Source organism: Lingula anatina, chromosome 1 (assembly GCF_051362555.1).
Source record: "Lingula anatina isolate TDL-2025a chromosome 1, LinAna3.0, whole genome shotgun sequence".
NCBI lineage: Eukaryota > Metazoa > Brachiopoda > Lingulata > Lingulida > Lingulidae > Lingula > Lingula anatina.
This window is the reverse complement of record NC_141767.1, coordinates 3,260,026-3,283,206: the sequence shown is the minus strand read 5'-3', so window position 1 is coordinate 3,283,206 and position 23,181 is coordinate 3,260,026. Positions and strand designations below refer to the sequence as shown.

The following is a 23,181-nucleotide window of genomic DNA, read 5'->3' as shown; positions in this document are numbered from 1 at the left end:
TATATTCATCCCCAATTTTGGCAGGAATTTGTTGCACCATAACTGACACAATCAGCACCATTGCTCCCAGCAGAATTAGCAACTTCACACCTAACACAACCTGAACTGTAACTGAATCCAGACAATGAACCCGAGCCACTCTTACCACTCAGAAAACCCATTTGTAATTTATATAAAGGTGTTGGTTACTATCCTGATGTCCTTGTCATACTTGTAATTTAATGCCTTAAATGAATTTTCGGTTTTCTCAACTTTTCATTGAAATAGCAACTATAAATATGATCAATTCCATTACATTCAGTCTAATTTCCAGAAGTTTATAAGGTTGTTATATAACATTATGTGTCCCGAATTATATAGATGTACGGGTTAAATGTTTTTAGGATGTATACTTATATAATCAGTTTACAGGTCAAGTTTAAAGAAGTCTGTTCTACGTCACACTAGGTAACTCAATTAAACAAGAAGCCATATCTTTGATTAACAAATACATCCACCTCAAATGTATTTAGGAATGGTCCTCTGCCTTGTAACTATATTATTCACCTTGATCAATCAGTTTAAGTTATCAACCTATTGTCCACTAGTAGAAGCCATTTAGTGCTCAGTCTGGAAGTCTTCCCTATTGCATGTGTAATTGAATTAAAGTGACCACTCTGGCAACCCACCTGGCTGGGAAGCCAATGTAATGTAATTATATATGTGAAGGTATATAAAGATAGAAATAAAGGTAGAAGTCAGTAGTCAGTACTCAGAGAGAGGACACTGCATGCTGATCTCTAGAAAGCGGAACATGACGTTATGTTAGGTGGTGGAGATACCTGCGATCCCCAAGTTCCTCTCACTAAAATGCCAAGCGAATGAAAATCTACAGCAACAGCTAGCTACCCCAGCATTCAGAATTACAAGTACCAACAAAAATGGAACACTCAGCTAGAGAAGGACCTCAACCAGAAGCTGATCCCCAAGTACACAACCTCCAAAGGTTAAATGACCAACAAAACAGCATGAAGGTGCCAGCAATACCACAAGGAGTGAGCATACAACATTTTACAGGAAAAGAAGATCCAGCGAGGTGGATAACACGGTACAACAGATTCTGCAAAGCAAGGTTATGGGATGAACAAACAAAACTCAACCACTTCCCACTGTTTTTACAAGGAATAGCAGAAGAATGGTATGAACAATTGTTACATGACGTTCAAAACAATTATCAGGATTTAGAAAAAGCATTCCTGACAAGATTCTCGTCACACCCTTTTGCTTATGACAAACATTCAGCAGTATTCAGAATAAAACAAGAACCACATGAAAAAGTCTTAGACTTTATTACCAGGAAAAGAACTTTAGCCACACAAGCCAATATGACAGAAATGGAAACCTTATCTGCTGTAGTGAATACCTTACTACCGGAAATCAGAACATTCGTTATGCAGAAGCAGCCCAACTCACTACAGGCACTTGAAGAGGCAGCTGCACTAGTGGAAGCATCTCTACTGGCCACAAACTCGTATGAAAACCCAGTGGGCAAAGAAACAACAGTGGGAACCATTCCCTCCCACCCAGTCCAGCGGTCTCATCAATCAATTCAGCTGTACCCAACTCAGCAGTACATAAACCCAGCCCCACAGTTTATATACCCAGTCCAGCAGTCCATATATTCAGCCCAGCGGTTCACGGACCCAACCCAACAGTTCAGGGATCCAGCCCAGCAGTTTGTGGACCCAAATATTCAACAGTTCCATTCCGCACCTCTACATGAGTACCAGCATCGTGGACGACAGCGGTATAGAAAACAGCCCTGCACGCCATACAGCCGTCAACAAAGAAACACAGCACCACCGAAACACAAACTGAACAAATGTGAAAAATGTGGTAAGTGGGAACCAACTAAACATAAGTGTCCAGCAATAGGTAGACAATGTCACCAATGTGGCAAATTCAATCATTTACAAGTTGTGTGTAAAAGCAAAGTACAATAGGGGTACGCGCACAGTAGTAAACAATCAGTGAACTCAAAATTTATTTCGGACCAAACTTTAGATATATCAGCCTTATTAAAAGCAAATCCATTGCATCATAATTTGGTGCAGGTGGTAATTAACAAAGTCCAAACATTGGCTCTTGTAGATACTGGTGCATCTGTTTCTGTTGTCTCAAAACATTTTCTATCCAAAGTCCTCCCAGAGCTTAAAGTGTATCAACCCTCTACCTTTAGGGTTATCAGTGGTGTGGGCGGAGAAAAATATAGGATTCTGGGCTCAGTCACTCTTTCTCTGTCAATAGATGGACAAAGTTTCCAACACAAGTTTCACATTTTTGAAACATTACCAAGAAACATTATCCTAGGTGTTGATTTCTTAAGTGCCAACTCTGCTGTTTTAGACTTAGACTCAAATCTTTTAATCTTCAAAGGGAAATCTTCTGTCCACACTCACCAGCCAAACCACTTTGGTCTGGCTAGAACTATGTCTGATGTCACTATACCCCCTAGAACCATTACAACAGTTAACCTCAAAATGTCCAGACATAAGCATGTGAGTTGTCCATCAGTATTACTGGAACCTGTAGGGAACAAGTATTTAATATCAAGATGTATCTCCGCAATGGATAATGGTAGAGTCAAATGCTCAGTTTACAATCCAACAAACACGACAATGAAAATTTCAGGTAATACTGTACTAGCAAAGGGGTTCACAATAGAAAATGATAATATTTTCAATTTTGAGGAAACAGAAGAGCTAGACAGAGAGTTAGAAGAAAAAACTCTAGCTAACACAAAATCAAAACTCACAGATAATCAAAGTTTGTTAAAAAGTACTGGAAAGAAAGCCAAAACTGATGAAAAAGTAGAAATAGAAAGGTTGGATAAAATATTGGTTAATGTAGCAGACTTCATGGAAACAGAAATGGGTCAAAACCACCAAACTCAACAAAACATGCACCTTGAGGAAGGGAAAATAAAAATAGCACAAAACATGGGAATCAACTTAGAAGATGCAGATTTAGATGACTACCAAAAGCAACAGCTTTTAGCCCTGATAGGTGAATATCGCTCTGTCTTTGCAACAGACCTCTCTGAGCTAGGTAAAGCAGTCGATGTACATCCGCACAAAATCATAACAGGTGATGCACTTCCACAACGCCAAAGGTTCTACCGACAAACTCAAGACAAGAGAGAAGAGACGGTTAAGCAAACAAAACTCATGCTTGAAAATGATATCATAGAGCCATCAACATCACAGTGGGCTGCACCAGTAGTTTTAGTTCAGAAGAAGGACGGTACATACAGGTTTGCTGTGGATTACAGAAAGTTGAACAATGTCACACACCCTATAAATTGGCCACTACCCCGTATGGAAGATATTCACGAGACAGTTGGAGAAGCTCAAGCAAAATTCTATTCCTCTCTTGATATGGCCTCAGGCTACTGGCAAATACCACTCGATCCGGAAACTAAGGAGAAAACATCGTTTGTCACACACCACGGTCAATTCCAATTCAAACGCATGCCGTTTGGGCTTCGGAACGCCGGTACTACCTATCAACAAATTATGTCCCAAGTGTTACAAGATCTAAACTGGAAAATTGCTTTAGTCTACATCGACGACATCCTGGTATACAGCAAAACATTTACTGAACACCTTCACCATTTAGAGCTTATATTCAAAAAGCTTCAGACTGCAAATTTGACCCTAAAACCAACAAAATGCAAATTTGCCTGCAAGAAAATCCACTTTTTGGGCCATGTTCTATCAAAGGAGGGCATAGAAGTAGATCAACAGAAAATTCAAGCAGTCAAATCATTTTCAACCCCTAAAACAGCCACTCAAGTTCGCAGTTTTTTAGGCCTCACAAATTACTACAGAAAATTTGTTAAAAATTATTCCAAATTAGCAGCACCCCTCCATGCATTAACACACAAAGGCAAACGTTTCCAGTGGACAAATGAATGTGAAGTTGCATTTCAGTTTCTAAAACAAGCGCTCACTTCTACTCCAATCCTTGCATTTCCTGACTTGTCAAAGCCATTTATATTAACCACTGATGCTTCAAAAACAGCAATCGGCTATATGCTAAGTCAAAAGGATGAAAACAACAAAGAACATGCCATTTCTTATGGAGGCCGTGCTCTCACGAGGAAAGAAAAAGAAAGTTCCTACTGTCCCTCAGAATTAGAATGCCTAGCCTTGGTAGAAGGAATAAAAGCATACAGCCATTTTTTATCAAACCGCAAATTTACAGTCTATACAGATCATCAACCTCTAACATGGTTACACAGCAAAAAGTCATCAAATGAAAAACTAAAAAGATGGAGTCTTTACCTTCAACCCTATGATTTCAAGATTGAGTACACCAAGGGAAAAACAAATCCAACAGACTGTCTCTCAAGGCAAGAGTATCAGGAAAACATCAATGAAGAGGACATCGAAGACAAATTTCATGAAGCAGACATAGCAGTTGCAGAAACAAGTAATGATCTCCGAAAGTCAAAAGAAACAACATTTATTTATCAGTATGATGTTCCCCTAGTTGCAGCACAGGTTGGTGACAAACTCAGACAGGCACAGCGTAACTGCCCAGAGATAAGAAAAATTATAGAGGATGTCAAATCAACAGAGTACCCTAGAACTGATAATCAAAGTAAAAACAAAATGAACTATTTTCTGGACGAAGGAGGAACACTGCATTTCATTCATCAAGACAGAGCAGAAAGAAGAAAAGGTGGAAACAGAACAAGGCACCTTCTAGTAGTGCCACCAGAATATCGCAATGAGCTTTTACAAGCCTATCACAACTCGCCATCAGGTGGAGCACATCAGGGTTTTAACAGAACTCATAGTGCTATTCGTCTAAAATACTATTGGCCATGTATGTACAAAGACATACAGCAGTATATACAATCATGTGACACCTGTCAGAAGTCAAAGAGACAATATCACGCACACCCTGCTCCACTGCAACCTCTACCTGTAACAGAAGTAATGGAAAGATGGCACATTGACATCTTAGGGCCTCTCCCCAAAACAGAAGAAGGATATCAGTACATCCTTCTTGCAGTAGAATCATTTTCCAAATATCCAGAAGCCTTTCCATTGCGCACTCAATCTGCAAAAGAGGTTGCCGAAGTCCTTTACAATCAGGTATTCACTCGATATGGTGCTCCAAGGTCATTAATTTCAGACAGAGGTCAAAATTTTCGGTCAAAATTGGTTCAGGCGATTTGTGATCTTTTTCAAGTTAAACAGGTATTCACGAGCAGTTATCACCCTCAAACAAATGCTGTTTGTGAAAGGACAAATGGTTTTATTGGCCAAGCTCTTCGATCTTATGCTGATAAGAAACAAACAAACTGGCCAACGGTACTCCCAGCAATTCTCATGGCATATCGAAAAACACCAGGAATAGCAACAGGCTTTTCACCGTACTTTCTATTGCACGGCAGAGAGATGAGAACACCTTTTGATGTGAAAATGGCGCCGAAAGATAAGCTCCCAAATTCTATCAGAGAGTATGTGCAAGACCACCTGGAAACACTAGAATGGGGTAGAGAACAAGCAAAGAAAAACAAAGAATTGGCAAGTACAGCAAACAAAAAGCACTACGATAAAAAAGCTAAAAACCCAACATTTCAAATAGGTGATGAAGTTCTCCTCAATGTACCAAAGCCTCCGCCTGGTCTTAGTTCCAAGCTTCACAAAAAGTGGCAAGGACCATATCGGATACATCAAAGAGTAGGGCCTGTCACATATAGAATCAGGAAATGTGATAATAATGAAATGCACAGAAGCCCTGTCCATGCAAATAACCTGAGAGAGTACCATGAACCTTTCATCCCTCAGCAAAATAGACCTCAAAGGCAACGTTGCATTTCAGGCCAAACAACTACGCCCGTTACATTGACACAGCAAAATGTGGTGAATGAGGAAGAAGATGACCCAGTCCGACAAATAGAAAAGCTTGTCAAATGCTCATGGAATGCCAAATATAAACAGTATCAGTACAATGTTAAGTTTGCAAATGAAAAATCAATCGTAAAAGGTGTACTGGCTGATGACATACCAGAAAGATTCAAGAAAGAATTCCATAGCACAAAAACCCATGCGGGAAGGAAAAGAAAAAGACCACCAATAGTACGATATCAGAATTAAAATGTAGTAACAAACAAATGACAGATAAAAAGTGTGTTGAATTAGATGTGCATAGTGTTTAAAGATGCAGCAAAATAATAATAAGAAACTAAAAAGGGCAATGCAAAAATGCACAAGATGCGCACTTGTGCAAACTTCAAGACTACAACCTAACCTAACAACAACAAACTAAGGTACCATCTATACCCTCTTCTTTACATCTTTTGCTGAATGCAATCAGAGGTGCAGGCACTTTCTGCATTGTATGAGGCTGTGCACAACCTGTACTTCCATCTTTAATTTCTTGGGTACCAAAGTAAGTAGTTGTGAAGTTGGGAAACAGTCCATCCAAGAACAACACATAGTAAAATTTAACAAATACTGTTGTAAGCAGCCTGCTGGTAAGCATCACAAAATATGACGTTAGTGTCTGTGAAAGCTACACAGTGCATTGGATGAATGGAGTTATTTTAGAAAATCACAAACGTAAAATATCAGTATCAGCACAAAGGAACAAATTGAATGAATTACCATAACTGGAAGAAATATCGAGGAAGCAAATGCTAAATAGAAAAAAAAGGCAGGAAAAATATATTAACGTCAAATAAAATAAAATGCAAATCAAAAGCTTCAAAAATGAAATAATAACAAAAAAAACCGCCACAATTGTATACATTGTATGCCAGCACTTTGAATAAAACAGTTTATAGTAAATGTTGTTTTCTAATTTTTATTTTTATGGTCATACCTTTCAGCAAACCCCCAATCCTCATTTGTACATACTACAAAAGGTTCAGTATATTTTGTACTTATACCACCAACTTCCACCAACTTTTGTTTTTCCTTGACCTTCTTAGTCTTTATGGGATTTGTCAGTTTTTACCAACGTGGCTTAGGTCTTACATTTACCATAAACACAATGTCTGTACCTTCCTACTTTGTCATCGCACTTATAGTGGATGCTTTTAATGGATGTTCAAAGTAAAAATGTTAGAAAATCTTCTAGAGTCTTGGTCTGACAGGGATCAGTCCAGGGAGCAATGTATATGCATCAGTTAAAAGCCCTAATGGATATTGCTAGAGAAAACGTATCAACAAATAGTAATACTTAAACATAATGGAAACAAACAACGAGTTCATTGATATTATTACTGTGCACCCTATGAATATTAATGGTAGTAGCTGGACAAATAAGGTTCCCACTTTACCAAAAGAACTGTACTTACATAAAGGAAAAATGTAAAATCAAATAGAATGTAGCTGTTTAGAAGTTATCTTTTGTGTAAACATAAATGAGTTGTCATACTGATATAGAAATATTATTTTACATATTTATTTCAATTTGAAGTGAGAAAATACCATGTCATATTATGTCTTTATAATTATTGCTTGTGTTTGATGTAAATTTAGTTGTACATAGTCAAAACAAATAGATAATGTGTACATGTAATTGGTGTGTATAAAACCTAGAGTACTTGTAATTTAATGGTAAATATGAGGACATATTTAGAAGGGCCCCAGGGATGTGTCATACTTGTAATTTAATGCCTTAAATGAATTTTCGGTTTTCTCAACTTTTCATTGAAATAGCAACTATAAATATGATCAATTCCATTACATTCAGTCTAATTTCCAGAAGTTTATAAGGTTGTTATATAACATTATGTGTCCCGAATTATATAGATGTACGGGTTAAATGTTTTTAGGATGTATACTTATATAATCAGTTTACAGGTCAAGTTTAAAGAAGTCTGTTCTACGTCACACTAGGTAACTCAATTAAACAAGAAGCCATATCTTTGATTAACAAATACATCCACCTCAAATGTATTTAGGAATGGTCCTCTGCCTTGTAACTATATTATTCACCTTGATCAATCAGTTTAAGTTATCAACCTATTGTCCACTAGTAGAAGCCATTTAGTGCTCAGTCTGGAAGTCTTCCCTATTGCATGTGTAATTGAATTAAAGTGACCACTCTGGCAACCCACCTGGCTGGGAAGCCAATGTAATGTAATTATATATGTGAAGGTATATAAAGATAGAAATAAAGGTAGAAGTCAGTAGTCAGTACTCAGAGAGAGGACACTGCATGCTGATCTCTAGAAAGCGGAACATGACGTTATGTTATCCTCAATAGAACTGTTGAACTGACATTACAATTAAGACCTGAATCTACCCGGTCCCGCATCTTACCACTGACCTGGCAAATGTACTATTCTAGTTGTGACATGCAACACTCTAATTACCACTGACAATCCATGAACAGTTCCATCATGGTGACTTGGTCAGGGTCATATGTGAACACATTAAGAGGAGACAGAAAGTAGACTTTTTCAGATCCATGTTAGTCATTTGTAATGCTTAGAAAAAGTAAAATTCTGAATTGTCTGCAATCTTAGTTGGTTCTTTGAAAGAAAGGAACCTAAAGTCTGCCAATTTTTTCCTACCAACATTATTAAAGACATATTGCACATCTCCTTGTTGACCCAGATTATAGATAAAATAAATTGATTTCAAGTCCATCTGTGTGAAGTTTCCAATGCCATTCTGAGATAGTAATCTATAAAATCCATTTGTTCAGTGATCATTACATTTCCACCATGGAGGAAGTCTTGAGTAGTGATACATTAGAGGCATGCAGTGGATTGGTGGGGAACACCTTGATGGGCAGATCCCACACCATGGTTTCCACCTCCAGGTTCTCAGGTCCCCGCCAGGTGGAGCACTCGGCAGGGTTGGATGGCGCAGCGTGAGGAGGAATGGCATTCTGGGAGGTGATGAACTCAAAGTGGATCTTCCACTTCAGCGTCACTAAAATTAAATGTCAAATATAAATGGAATGATTAACTCTAATCCATATGTATGCTGCCATACCAGGGATAAAATAAAAGTCATACTGGTTAATCTGAAACTGCTTGCAAAGATGATTTAAAATGGTCAATGGGAATTGAAAAGATTCCACAGGTGTGAGGCTAAATACATGACCTTCTCGAGCTGAGGTCAGGATTAACTGAATGGACCTTTTAAAAATATCTATAACACTTATAGAAGATGTTTGTTTAACCTTTTGCTTAGGAGTGGAGTAAAATTAAATCTTCCTTAAGAAGTCACTTTTAGTGGCACCTTGTGCTGACAGTAAATTGAGGGAATCACGATCAGTTATTTACCTATATCAGATATAAAGCCTGGACTAGCTGATAGAGGTATGGGTAAGCTGAAATGGGTTTTCCTGGAATGCAGACAAAAGTCCTGGTGCTTGCAGTATGACATGGTAATTGGGAGCTGCCCTGGCTTCTTCCTGCACTCTTCTGATATTTGCTCTTCACTTTGGAGAGTAGCTGAAAACTAAGGTAAGCAGGAAATCCTAAGTAAATCTAAAGTTATTCATGTATTTTACAGAAGTTGCATATAATTAAAGAATTTATATTTAAATAAAATGTCTCCTATGATGACAACTGAGCATCCAACTAAATTTGCAAGCTGTTATAACAGAATATTTAACCTCAAGTTTTTAATTCTTCAATATGTTTTATCTTTTAGGTCAAATTGTCATGCAGTTTTACTCACCTGAACACATGGTATTGAGGCATCAGAGAAATCAAATGTCCCCACAATATCTTCTCCTATTTTAAAAGCCTGTTTAAACATGCACAATCTTGCAACTTTTCCTCTAGCATTAGTGATGTTGAAACAGTCTGAAAAATGCATTTTAATTATGAATCAACAGCTGATGCAAAAGACAATATAATCATTTATTTCAATTCTATCTTAAAGGAAAATCAAAGATTTAGTTTAAGTCAGGTTTGGTTCTCTACTTACGTGGACTTCTTTTGGCTGTTACTGTGGACAGAACCTGGAGAGCTACCTCTAGGAGTGTGTTTTCTGGGGGTCTTTGTTCTAGGAATGGATTACTAGGAGTGACTTCCTCTCCACTGGCATATACATTCAAGTCATTGAGGCCTGGATATAAAGCAATAAAATGAAGGAAGGATAACAAACTTTTTGATGAAGATTCCCCCTTTTGTTTGCAAAAAATTTAACACTAGAAACATGACATTTCACTGTGCACAGAAAGCTTTTTCCAACCCTAGAAAACCCTAACGCAAGTAATTTTTGTGTTATTCTGAATTTAAAATTAAACAGAGTTAACTAACTTACACTTGAAAAATAAAAACATGCCAGCTGTCAAAACTATTCTATACAGTCCAATACAGTGAAAACTATATGGTCTTGCAGATATGGCACAAAACTGTGAATGAGCAAACATCTGTCAATAAAACTGAAGTTAGCTCTCGTGATTAGGAGATAAATAACCTTGCATACTCATTACTCTGATTAACTGCAGAGCCTTAACTCTATCACTCATTGAATTCCTATCCACATTACGCTCTTCAGCCAATTATTCACTCTCATCAAGGGGAATAATGCATCATGCTTTCCCCCCTCAATTGCCATTTCAACCAATGAAACCAATGTTTGAGTTTGGAGATATATTGTAGGAGAAAACGTATAGGACAAAATCACAAAAGAGGTGAACCACAGGGTTAGAAGAATTACAGCACAAAAGCTGCCATTAATGTCAGCTAAAGAAGACAAATGGACAGTCATCTGTCCTCGTCAAAAGATAAAATAATATGTCACTACCAATAGTTAAAAAAAAGAAAGAAAAAAAATTCGCTTGCATTTACAGATACATTGTGTTTAAGGTTGAGAACCCTGTACTACTCACCATATAAAACTAAAACTCTAAATGGAACTCTGAGTAGCCTTGCTGGACACTCCAGTTTTTGTGTTCCAATGGTCAGCTTGTATGAGTATTTTACAGACTGGCCTTTAAAGGAGGGAGGAACATCTTTTGGAATCCCCTCTTTATATAGATCTATAGTTTAACGTAAAGAAAATGATGACAAGTTGATAACCAATATATATTAGGAATGATTTCAATGATATACAATTCATTTCAAATTCAGAGACTAGTTTCAGTATTTTATTTAAATTAAACCACAGAAAGCCCATTTAAAAGTCAATTTTGAATTGTGACTTAATCTAATACTCACATGTTTTTTGCTCTGTGGAATGATTGGGAATGATTTCAATGATATACAAATCATTTAAAATCCAGAGACTAGTTTCAGTATTTTACTGAAATTAAACCACAGAACGCCCATTTAAAAGTCAATTTTGAGTTGTGACTTAATCTAACACTCACATGTTTTTTGCTCTCCTGGCCCGAGTCTCAAGTCACAGAATAATATCTTAGGTTTGCTAGACCATACTGTAAGACCTCTTTCCCCTGGAAAGTTTATAACATTCTTGGTTTAAAAAATAAAAATTGTGATAATCTAAGTAAGTCAAAGAACAAATTTTCAGAATTGTTATCTTGGCTACACTACACATGTATGTATCAGCAAAAAAAGTCACATTATAAAATCAAATGTAATTATTCACTGACCATACATTTATGCCATACTCTGTATCCATGTTCATGGGCTCTTACCTTTACTTGGCACAAATGATGTCTGATCTCCTGTAGAAGTAACATCTTCAGTAGAAAGGATGTCAGATTTTGGCAAAACTACCCTGGAGTCACTGACGGCACATTGGCAATGTATCTGTGCACTGGCCCAGGCTAGAGTACAGTCACTGTAATAACAATTACAACTGTCACATCTAGCACAATTGGAAATGTCAATTCTTATATGATACCTAGAATCATACCAAATTAATCACTTCTTTGGCTGATAAGGTTTACTTAATATAAAGTCTTTTAAACCCCATTTTGCATATGTTATAAAACCTATTATTACATATTCAAGTCTGTGCATGATAAGACAACTGTCCCACATATTCTGATGGCGAACAGTCAACTTTTATTATACTTATATTCCATAAAAAAGCTTTTCTCCTTCACATGTTCAATGTTTATCTGATTAACCCAGACAATTCTCTTACTTGTATGCTAGATTCCTCTTCTCTTCCCTATCTGTATTGATAAGTGTGATATAGCATTCTAGTATCTCCCCAGCAAGGAAAGTAGACCCTCTAGCCAAGTTAGCAGTCACCTCAATCATCTCTGCAAAAATAGCATGGTTAATAAGTAAGCATTGCACAGTAAATTTAGATAACAGTATCATCTACAATTTAATCAGACTTTCGATTCATTTACTCGGGTTTAAGTAAATACAAATATATTTAGCATACAAGGAATTAACATTCATTTAACATGTAATTTTATTCAAACATCTTTTATTGCACCTGGCAAAAAACAAACAATTTAGTAATTAGTTTAATTCCCAGTAACAAGCAGCTTGTAGTAGCTGTGTGTATGTGTCTGTCTTGGGGAGAGGAGGGAGACTCAGAGGAGCACCTAAAAGATATTATCCATCCCTGCAAAAATTAGCAAAACATATTTCCATGTTTGTGTGTATGGGGGAGGAGGGAGGGGAAGATACATGAAATATCTACTCATTCATACTTTAACTGCATTTTGCAATGAATTTAAATACCACCAATTTAATTATTATTTGACAAGTCTGCTTACCAACAGGCAAAGATTTGCAGTTCAAATACCATTCATTTGTGTATTATATAAATCATGCCAACTTATCAAGATTGCAGGTCAGAGCTTCCACTGCCCAAAACCAATATATGTAGATGGCCTCATGTGTACAGACCCACCACAATTTGCTGTTAGACCCCATTTCAAGAGATTAGATCGATCTAATTTAGATCGACCTAACTCCCTGGGGATTCACGCTAAATAGCTGTCAGCCAAGCGGACATGAAAGTTAATTACCCCCTTACAGCTTATAGTAGGCGGGACAGACATTAAAGCCGGATTATCTGACAGTAATCTAGTGAGACTCCCCGCAGGGATAGATCCATCTAAAAGCTCTGGGAATACAGCCTTAGAAAGGGCCAGGGTGTCAAGAAATAACATGCAACCCTACAGGGAATGTTTGGTTGGAATTCTGACAATATTTCGTATTCGTATATCGTATTTAGTATGTTAAATTACAACCAAATAAAAGGTCACAAATAATCCTTTAGATTTCCTAAAACACCTGCATTCTGATGTAGATAAAATTATTATTAACCTGCTTGAAGACAAAGTGACCATATTGCTGCTACTGTGAACACCCTATCTGGTCATCTATTACTGAGTCCAGCCAATCTGAACTTATATAGTCTATGAGGCATGTGCAAACCATCCATAAAAATTAATTTTATGATGAAAAAAAAAAAAGAAAAGAAAAAATTGACACAGTGTTAGCAGCAGGATGTTATTTATTTAGTGTCAAGGAAGGCAAAGTCTCGTTCAGGAGTGGAAATTAATGTGGAAAGTATAATTTTATTCAAACGCAATACTATGACACACTTAATACATTTATAAACTTACCTCCATCCTATACTCAAATTTAATGAGTCAACTTGAAGTCACTGATTTTTGCAACGAACAAGTTTGAGATGCAAATGTTACCCATTCGCATAGTAACTTTACGCCATTTAACTCAACAAGTAATGAAACATAACCCCATTACCTATATTTCCTAGAGCACTGAGTTACTTCAACCAAGAGGAACTACACCGCAGATAGAAGACAGATAAGATCAGCACACATATTTGCCCATTCCTTGTTGATATCGGTCGTGGCAGCACTGACAGGAAATGACGTAGTACACAAAAACAACAGGACCCTTCTAAAGTTATATCTGTTTTTTAAAAGAAAACTTAATCCTTCATCAAAAATAAAGATGCTATATGCATACTTGTTCCACAATATTCACAAAATATACCTGATATTTGCTTGCCTTTTGTTATTTAACTCTTGTGTAAGACGCGAAACCACCACGTACTCAAGATGTCGTGACGTGTCACAGTTTGGTGTTTACCCCAACATCAACCATCAGCTGGCGGCTGACATGGCTGGGCACGGCGGTGTAAAACCTAAGGAAAGGGGATCCCGAGCCAAAATACCTGGGGTGCCAGACTACGGGTGGCGCGTGAAACTGGACCACGAGTTTCAAGAGGATATCAAGCCTTTTGTCACTCCAAGATTACGCCAGGTTGCGCCTTTAGTAGGACTGAGTCTTAGGTAAGAACACTCAAGTTGTTTTAACTTCTAATTCTTTTTTGTTTAATGTGTATCACATTCCGATATTTAGATAAAAATTTATTTGCCGTGCCTTTCATTGGAAATTCTGTGCATACTTATTCACCAGGTTATGCAAAATTAGTCACTGGCTGTCTATGTTTTTTTTTTTTTTTTTTTTTTTTTTTTTTTTTTCCAGCTTTAGACTGTGTCAGATAAGGTGCTTTGTGTGAGTAATTGTGATTAATTTCTATTGTTTTTAGCTGGGATGCCTAGCATAACCAGCACCAGCTTGTTTTGCAAAAAATTGTGAACTCAATTTTCCATTATTATCAATTTCAACATTATTTCTTTCTTTCTTTCTTTCTTTCTTTCTTTATTTATTTATTTATAATTGCCATGTTTTGTCATAAGTTTTGCATGACATTCACCATAGCCACACAGGCAAAAGCATTATCAGCATTTGTTTGGTTTGATAACAAGAAAAAATGCAGTGTAGAAATATGAGCATTCAGCTACACTTTGTCATGTGTTCTGAATTATGTAGGACAAGGACAGGTCCATATTTTATTAAGTGTCTTGCATTCTGTGTCTGCATATAAAAGCCCTGTATTTCTTTTTAAAAAATCCCAAAATTCTTTTTATTTATATCGATTATGTTAAAAGTCCTCACTGTGAGAAAGAAACTCTCCCCCCCCCCCCCCCTTTCCGGCTCCTGTTCCCTTTCCTTCTTTTCCTCCGTGTTGTTTTAAGCAGTGGCAAATAGAAACCAACAAGAGTGGTCCCAACATTTCTGTGTGAACGTTTGCTCTTTTTATTTTTACATACGCAGTCTCTGTATAAAATTGATTTTGATTTTTAGCTGTTGTTAGAAGAATTGATTATTTGTAACTGTGAGTGCACAACAGTGCTGATAAAATTGTTTGCTGGTTTCTTTGTTGCCTGTTTTTTATTGTGTTGATTTAATACAGGGTCACATATCTGGCAGCCTAGTTACACAGTCAATAATCCACTCCAAGTTGGCAGCCTTTCCAAGTAAATAAGAAATATGTAAACCATTCTATATTGTTTGAGTGTCTCTGAATACGTTTTTTAATGTTTACCCACAAGATCCTGAAGACCATCTGAATTAGTTTATGAATAGTTCACTCAATAATGTGAATGTTAAAGTACAAATAATTTAACAGATAAGCAAGGATTTTAAATTTATTGGATCTTTTACCATATTCTTAATGCTCATGTCTTCTCTTCTCTTCATGTGTTTTACTTGACAATATATTTCTTTGTAGTGATGAAAAGTGTTTTGAACAAGCAGAGCCCTATCAAGGATGGTCTATAGATCCTTCTTGGTCTAGTCATTTTCTTATTTATTTTTCATTCACACTACATGGAAGTTTGTGAATATTGTATATAGTCTACTTAGTCCTGAGATTACCAGACTGGAAATCAATGTGTAATCTACTTCTCCCCCAGTCACCCAGGAGATCCAGTATGGTTGGATCACTTGGATGCTGTGTGTTGGTTGTTCCAGTAGCACAGAAGCACAGCACACATTATCTGGCTGTCTCAAGCACCTGCTACTCTGTCTGTGTAATAGCCCCCAGGGACAGTACACTCACTTACACTGCAGGCTGCATAGATCACTATCCTTCTGGTTATGGGAGATTCTCTTTTGTGCACTAATTAGATAATTTGGCTGTGTAATAGAATTAAAGCCCTGTAAAGACCATTAATTCAGTTACCCATGAACAAGTGCTCCAGGCATTTATGAGTGGTTCAGTGTACTCTGTGGTAAAATGGTTATTGTGGCTTATCTAAAAATCCATCAATATATTTTCAAATCTTGTGCATATTTTCAGCAGTTGATTACAGATGTCTGGCAACAAAGCTAGAAGAGTTGAATGCCAAATGAGAACCGGTTTCATATGCTCCTTGGGCAAAAATAACACAACACATTGCCAAATGTATCTGCACTTGCTAAACTTAACAGGAATACCCTATACCAGGGCTTTTTCCAGGATTGGAGGTACAGGCTGTCCAAAATTATCACCTGTAAAATCCTACAAAATTTCAGGGAATACAAGTATGTCTAAAGCCGTCATTGAAAAAAAAAAAAAATCAATAAGCCGTCCAGCAGTCTTTGAAAATTTAGGTCATCTGATGATGCTGACCACTTGTCTAAATGATGGCTGGACAGTTTGCTGGGAAAACCCTTGCCCAACACAAATATTAATCTTTGTCTGCTTCTGGCAAAGAATTCTACAGAAGACACATGCTTTAAATATAGGTTATAAGTGATAGATACAGTACGAGTCGCCGAGCTGTACATGAAATATTACGAGTATATTGGCGAGCCGCTGGCGAGACAATACACGAGTAATTTTCACGTACAGCTCGGCGACGAGTGTTGTATCTGGCTTAAACCACGGCCTCTGATTGGCTACTACACTAGTAGTGCAACAGACCGTGGAACGCACTCGTACATGACGTGCTTGTATGTCGCATACAGCACGGCCGAGTCTTTTGTTCTATGCGCTAGCCATGGTTTAAGTTTATATTATTATTAGGATTATATTAGGATTATATGATAGGGACAGCGATAGTCTCCATACTCTCAGCTATTTTCACCTATTGGTGGAGTTGGTAGCTTATGGATCTTACACCCCATTTCCATAGATTAGATCGACCTACTTTAGATCGACCTAACTCCCTGGGGGTTCACGCTAAATAGCTGTCAGCCGGGCGGACACGAAAGTTAATTACCCTCTTACAGCTTGTAGTAGGCGGGACGGACATTTAAGTCGGATTATCTGAAAGTAATCTAGTGAGACTCCCCGCAGGGATAGATCGATCTAAGATCTATGGGAATAGAGCCTAAGATCTTTGCCATAAGATGTCTACATACATTGTTACATGTTCAAAGATCTGTAGATCCTGGCAAGATAACCATGTCAGAACTTTTACTGCCCTACAGGGAGGTGCGGAAATGACTCACCTATGATATCCAAAAGCATATTTCTGTACTGGTAATCACCTTGGGGGTTTGGCAAGATAGAGATGGTTTGAGTCACTATAATATCAGTCATATTTTGGACCCAGTAGTACCTGTGCAATATCATACAACATTATACATGAATGAAAAAAATTCAACCGCATATTTAATCATGTATATCAACATTATTTTATGATTGTATCATTTTTTCCAGGTATGGTCTTTTCTGGTTAAAGAAAAGAAGAGAAGGAAAGAGGATTTTTATTGATCAGGTTAAGGTTGTTCCTTACCAGCCTATATATGGTGAGGTCATTAATTAATTTTCATTTAATTCTTTATGATATTTTTGTTTTCATAAATCTTGTCATTATCTTTGTAGATAGCCAATCTTTTAAGATATTGTATCCCAACTGCATGTTGCATCCTTTAAAATGATATAAAATTAATTCTTTTGTTGAAAAATAGTACTTTTTACATAAAGCATAAAATACAAATAATACAAATAATCGCCCTCTTTGCTGTAAAAAGTTTGTAAAGCACATTTATTATTTTTTTATAACCTTTGACTTTATGACTCAAAGAGTGATGGCTTGTACATGCATTTATTTCGGCTCAAGTAAAATTCAGTACATTTTTTACACCAAAATTTCATAGGCAAATCATTTAACATTTAGTGTTTCTAAAAAGAAATAAAAATGATATTGCAACATTTCATAATTTTTTAAGAAACACTTTTAAGGTAAAGAAAGATTGCAGAATTAATATAAATTTGATTTCCTTGCTTTAAGTCTGATGGGAAAGAGTTTGTAGACATGCTGGATAGAGAGAGACCTTCAGATAGAAATCATATTTGCTCAGTAGAAGTAAAAATCCATTGGTACCCTATTGCAGGTGCCCCTGTTGGAGGCATTGGCTGTGGCACCATAGGCCGAGGGTTCAAGGGAGAATTCTGCAGGTTTCAGATGGTCCCTGGCATCTACCAGTGGCATGTGGTGGAAGCTAATCAGGTAAGGAAACGGTTATATTTTTATATATGCCCAAATTATAAAACAAATTGTTGCTTTGGTTATTGAAAGCATACTAATATGTTGTAATTACTAGAATTCATAGCTTGGTTGCAGTATCAAACCCATTGCAAGAAGTAGTAGTTGACCACTGTTTGTGATATACAAGAGCCTCAGAGTCTCAGTGATAAGGTGTGTAACTTTCTTCCAGTTCACAGTGTGTGTAAGGAGGAAAGGACAAACAGTGTATCAGCAGGTGTTGTCCCCCCACAGACCCAAGGGTCCTGGGCTCACTGCCTGGAATTGGGCCTTTCATGGAGAGTATGCCACCTATCATGCCCTATATCCTAGGTCTTGGACAACATATGATTTGCCAGGCCAGAATATACGGTTAATCTGTAGACAGGTTTCTCCAGTATTCCCTCATGATTATAAGGTAAGTTGTATATATATATGCAGATTCTTTCACATTTATTTGTTGGATGTATAGGGCAGGGTGCCTCCACTTTCCTCAAATGTAGACAAATCTGATTCTGCTATCAGTGATGGGGGAATTGGAAGAGAATGTTTAATTCTGTGCCAAAATCTTTTTTGCTTAATAACCTTTTTCGACACCAGGTACTAAGAGTCTACAGCCTGAAAAAAAATGAAATAAAAAGAAAATGTGGTCATATTTTTTCTGAATTATTTGTATTTAAGAACACCAGTCTTCCAGCAGCTATCTAATCCAGCTGGTGGTACTTACCCAGGAGATGGTATTGTCCCTCTGATCCTCTAGTTATTTTATATATTCTAGGACACCAGTCTTCCAGCAGCTGCCTTCATATGGAGCATAGAAAACCAGGGTAGTGAGCCCGTAGATGTCAGCATAATGTTCACATTCAAGAATGGTCAGGGTATTCGGGAGGACAAGAAGGGTGGAGTGTGGAATGAACCCTTTGAATCCACACACAATGCAACCAAGGTCTCTGGTGTCATGATACATCAGACATTCAAAGAAATGGGATGTACTTATGCTGTGGCTGCCTCTCACAGGGTATGTTGATGCTGGTTTTACCTGATAACATGGTGCTATAATATTAAAAACAGATAGAATATTGAGTAGAGATTAATAATATATCTTGTAATACATTAGATTGACGACTGGCAGGAAAGCTTGTTATAAGGATAATTTGGCATAAAGCGTCATAAAATGCTCATTTATTATAACAAAACTGTAATATTTCTGATAATTTCCAGGAGGGGGTGCAAGTAAGTCACAAAGTCTCCTTTGACCCTAACAGTCCTGCTGTGAATGTGTGGCGAGATCTTCTGGAGGACGGGGAGCTGGATTCATGTCCAGGTAGTGTGGTAGATGTGCCATTGTGTTAGGTGTTCTCAATGTGTCAGCTGTGCTTAGATATACCAGTGTGCTACATATGCCTTTGTATTAGATTCACTATATATAGATCTTTTAGTTTTATCATTGTGTGTGTGTGTGGACTATGTGGAGCAGTTTATAATATGTTTAATGTTCCATTATATAAGATGTAAAAGTATTTTTTATCAATAGGTCTGGATAGCGTAATATTTCATTGATTTTGTGTTCCCCAACATTCTCCCTATTGTTTGCCTTCAGACCCTAGTCCAAAGACTTCTAGAGGCCAGGAACTTGCCACAGCTGTGTGTGCCAAATGTCATGTAAAGCCTCAAAGTACACAGCAAATGGACTTTAGTCTTACATGGGACATGCCTGTGATATACTTTGGTGCCAAGGAGCAGTTGTACTGCAGGTAGATTGTGTTAGATGTGATTCTGTGGCTTTTAAAGTAGACTGTGTTAGGTGTGACACTTGTACTAGCTCAATGTGTTAAGTGTGACACATGTACTATTTCATTGTGTTAGATGTGGCAGTTGTTCTGTTTCTTTGTGTCAGGTGTGATAGTTGTACTGGTTCATTGTGTTGAATGTTGAACTTCTTCAGAAGATCACGTCGAATTTTTGAACTATTGGTATCTTATGTTAGACAAGGTGAAGCATTCTTTTTTGATAACTGTGCTGTAAAGTCCTTCAGTTTGATAGTTTTCAAGAAACTGTTTAGTTTGCTAAAATGACAGGTATTTTAGAACATATTTATCACTTTTCCATCATAAGATTTTGCATGTTTTTGTTTGGCAATTTGTTACATTATATAAGTTGATCTTAAATGCCCCTTTCTCATCCCCTTCCAGGCGGTACACTCGCTGGTTTGGCAGTTCAGGGAACGCCTCTCCTCATCTGGCCAGCCACACACTGAACAACTACCATATATGGGAGAAGAAGATTGACGAATGGCAGAAACCAATTGTACAGAATAGGTAGTTTTATATATACAGCATGTTACATTATACTTAATATGGATGTATTTAGATGGAATAAGAAGTGCTAAAAAGTACTGAAGAGAAATAATGAGTGCTAAAATGTCCTGAAGAGTGCATTATGAGGTCTTCTTACCAGTAGCTTGACAAGGAGCAAAAAAAATCATAACTATGTCCTGCATATTATATAGCGCCCTCAGCACTCTGCCCTTAATTCAATATTCTCAAATCCTTGCCACTCATTTTTTCTTGTATAGTGAATATCTATTTGAAACCATCATTATTTTGTATTCTATGTAAGTTTTGACACTTTTTTTGAGAGTTTCACACTTGTTTTCCCTAAGGCACCTCCCTGACTGGTATAAGTCTGCCCTGTTTAACGAGCTCTACTTTGTGAGTGATGGGGGCACGGTGTGGGTGGACAAGATGGCACACAAAAATGGTTTCCAGGATTCGAAAGCAGACACACCTCCCAGAGCAGAAGATTCTCAGAAAGATGCCAGAGACAACCCTCTAGAACAAGAGTATGGAAAGTTTGGGTATTTAGAAGGTAACATGATATTATCTATCCTTTGAATCCACATTAATTAATTTATTTATTAATTAATTAATTTATTTATTTATTATAATTTTTTTTATTTTTATTTTATTTTATTTTATTTATTTTATTTATTTTTTTTTTTGCATCAGCAAGACTAGTGATAGATGCATCAGTTTTAATAAGTAATATTGAGAAGTGTGTGAACAATTAAATATTGTTGTTTAAGTGTGAATGGTTTCAAATCTAATTGCCATGTTCTTTTTTCCAGGCCAGGAATACAGAATGTATAATACCTATGATGTCCATTACTATGCATCATTTGCCCTGATAATGCTGTGGCCAAAACTACAACTCAGTCTTCAGTATGACTTGGGTGAGTGGACAGGTGCCCTTGCGATAAAACTGACAAATTGTGATGATACGAGGTGTAAAATATATCAATCATGAAGTAGATTTTAATGATAATAAAGAATTCACTAATAGATCCTTTAACACTGTCTTTATGTAATTCTACTGCAGCTATGGACATACCAAGAGAAGATCTGACACGTTTCAAATTCTGCATGGATGGCAATGTAGATGTGGTCAAGGCCAAGAACTGTGTACCTCATGATGTTGGTGACCCAGGTAAATCTGTTACATCTAACACAGTCATAGTAACATGTATATTACACATATTGTCTAATGTCTCACTTTATCAGCTCAGTGTGTCCTGCTGCATGTATCACACCTATATTTCAGCTCCGCTGAAATGAATTGTAATAAACCAAACAAGCTGAAATTGTTTGTTATAAAGCAAACAAGCTGAAATTGTTTGAAATAAACTAAACAAGCTGAAATTGTTTGTAATAAACCAAGCCAGCAGACTTTTTTTTTTTCGTAATAAAGCAAACAAACTGAAATTTCTTCTATCTACAGAGGACGAGCCATGGATCAGAACAAACTGTTATGCAATCCATGCCACCCACGACTGGAAGGATCTCAACCCAAAGTTTGTACTTCAGGTGTACAGAGACTACCATATAACTAAGGACCATGCCTATATGAAAAGCATGTACCCATGTGCCAAGGTGAGGATTTTTTCCTACTATACAAGGACTGTCATAATTTTAAGTAAATATGAGACATATTCTAGTTGTATGAATGTGAGCCAGGGAAATTCATGTATGATTATCTTGTTTTAGGCTGTGACAGACAGTTGTCTGAGGTTTGACCAAGATGGAGATGGCCTGATTGAAAATGGTGGATTTGCAGACCAGACGTATGATTCCTGGTCTATGACAGGTGCCAGGTGAGTGGAAACCCTGTCACACCTGACATAATTTACGCATCCAAAACACGGGTGCACTTAACACAATGCCACAATTTATACATCCCAAACACAGGTGCACCTTACACAATGTGACAGCTTATACCCATTTTTATGTAGAAACACTTAACAATCAACATTTTTTAGTTTAATTTATCATCAATTAATACTGGAAATTGATTTTAAACAATACAATATTTTGTTTCTAATGACTATTTAAACTTTGTTATAAACCTAATTTACCCAGTCAACACTGTCAAAGTATTGGTTTAACTCACCCATGTACACTTGATGTACTGTGATGGTTTTCAGTGCATATTGTGGAGGTTTATGGCTGGCCTCACTACACTTGATGTGCCTAATGGCAAGACAGCTGGGTTACTATGGAGACGAAAAGAAATATAAGGAAATACTGGACAAAGGCAAAATCTCCTTTGAGAGAAAACTGTGGAATGGTATGTGAAAAAAAAAGAAACTAGCATTGTTCATGCTTTAGATTCAACACTTTTTTAAGACTGATTAACAAAAATTGATGTGATTCTAATAGTTCATTATTATTTTCATATCATATATATTTGTTTGATCATCATATATTTGTTTGATCAGTTCTTTTTATCTATTTCTATATATATATTTCTATATATATTTTTGTGATATTATAGGTCAGTATTACAACTACGACTCTGCAGGTAAGAAACATTCGGACAGCATCATGGCGGACCAGTTGTGTGGACACTGGTACCTAAAGGCATCTGGAGTGGCAGACGACACAG

At 37.0% G+C, this 23,181-nt stretch overlaps 3 protein-coding genes across 5 annotated transcripts in view; 2 read left to right on the top strand and 1 right to left on the bottom strand.

Moving 5' to 3' along the window:
- Positions 1 to 200: 200 nt before the first annotated feature.
- On the top strand, positions 201 to 6,711 carry LOC147763845 (uncharacterized). Its single transcript, XM_086996935.1, has 2 exons — positions 201 to 1,875; positions 5,878 to 6,711. The coding sequence occupies exons 1-2, from the start codon at positions 921 to 923 to the stop codon at positions 6,150 to 6,152; spliced, it is 1,230 nt and encodes a 409-aa protein (XP_086853061.1). The 5' UTR covers positions 201 to 920; the 3' UTR covers positions 6,153 to 6,711.
- A 1,546-nt stretch (positions 6,712 to 8,257) lies between these two features.
- Positions 8,258 to 13,953, bottom strand: LOC106178772 (RAB6A-GEF complex partner protein 2). 3 transcript variants are annotated; one of them, XM_086999488.1, is made up of 9 exons: positions 13,931 to 13,953; positions 12,087 to 12,207; positions 11,632 to 11,777; positions 11,344 to 11,427; positions 10,864 to 11,013; positions 9,954 to 10,094; positions 9,702 to 9,829; positions 9,302 to 9,479; positions 8,258 to 8,945 (listed from the first exon to the last, which is right to left on the bottom strand). In XM_086999488.1, the coding sequence occupies exons 2-9, from the start codon at positions 12,203 to 12,205 to the stop codon at positions 8,722 to 8,724; spliced, it is 1,170 nt and encodes a 389-aa protein (XP_086855614.1). In that variant the 5' UTR covers positions 12,206 to 12,207; positions 13,931 to 13,953; the 3' UTR covers positions 8,258 to 8,721. The 3 variants fall into 3 exon arrangements, with proteins under 3 accessions (XP_086855614.1, XP_086855609.1, XP_086855620.1); XM_086999483.1 differs by lacking the exon at positions 13,931 to 13,953 and adding an exon at positions 13,676 to 13,862; XM_086999494.1 differs by lacking the exon at positions 13,931 to 13,953 and adding an exon at positions 13,534 to 13,553.
- A 33-nt stretch (positions 13,954 to 13,986) lies between these two features.
- LOC106159236 (non-lysosomal glucosylceramidase) overlaps positions 13,987 to 23,181 on the top strand; it is a 12,097-nt gene continuing 2,902 nt past the window's right edge. Inside the window, exons 1-15 of the mRNA XM_013535451.2 lie at positions 13,987 to 14,229; positions 17,433 to 17,521; positions 18,110 to 18,225; positions 18,434 to 18,658; positions 19,019 to 19,258; positions 19,462 to 19,564; positions 19,841 to 19,994; positions 20,433 to 20,558; positions 20,903 to 21,108; positions 21,368 to 21,472; positions 21,619 to 21,726; positions 22,018 to 22,169; positions 22,284 to 22,390; positions 22,721 to 22,863; positions 23,071 to 23,180. Of these exons, the coding sequence (XP_013390905.2) occupies positions 14,057 to 14,229; positions 17,433 to 17,521; positions 18,110 to 18,225; positions 18,434 to 18,658; positions 19,019 to 19,258; positions 19,462 to 19,564; positions 19,841 to 19,994; positions 20,433 to 20,558; positions 20,903 to 21,108; positions 21,368 to 21,472; positions 21,619 to 21,726; positions 22,018 to 22,169; positions 22,284 to 22,390; positions 22,721 to 22,863; positions 23,071 to 23,180 (2,157 nt within the window). The 5' untranslated portion in view covers positions 13,987 to 14,056. The remainder of the gene's footprint in view (positions 14,230 to 17,432; positions 17,522 to 18,109; positions 18,226 to 18,433; positions 18,659 to 19,018; positions 19,259 to 19,461; positions 19,565 to 19,840; positions 19,995 to 20,432; positions 20,559 to 20,902; positions 21,109 to 21,367; positions 21,473 to 21,618; positions 21,727 to 22,017; positions 22,170 to 22,283; positions 22,391 to 22,720; positions 22,864 to 23,070; position 23,181) is intronic.

What these genes read in the sequence shown, in the direction of transcription:
- LOC106178772 (XM_086999488.1), bottom strand. Translation starts at nt 12,205, where the DNA reads ATGATTGAGGTGACTGCTAACTTGGCTAGAGGGTCTACTTTCCTTGCT. An exon ending in AAGAGGAATCTAGCATACAA is followed by an intron (nt 11,778 to 12,086) that starts GTAAGAGAATTG and finishes TTGTTATTACAG; the next exon opens with TGACTGTACTCTAGCCTGGG. An exon ending in TAGAGTTTTAGTTTTATATG is followed by an intron (nt 10,095 to 10,863) that starts GTGAGTAGTACA and finishes CTTTATATCCAG; the next exon opens with GCCTCAATGACTTGAATGTA.
- LOC147763845 (XM_086996935.1), top strand. Translation starts at nt 921, where the DNA reads ATGGAACACTCAGCTAGAGAAGGACCTCAACCAGAAGCTGATCCCCAA. An exon ending in GAACAAATGTGAAAAATGTG is followed by an intron (nt 1,876 to 5,877) that starts GTAAGTGGGAAC and finishes GTTGCATTTCAG; the next exon opens with GCCAAACAACTACGCCCGTT.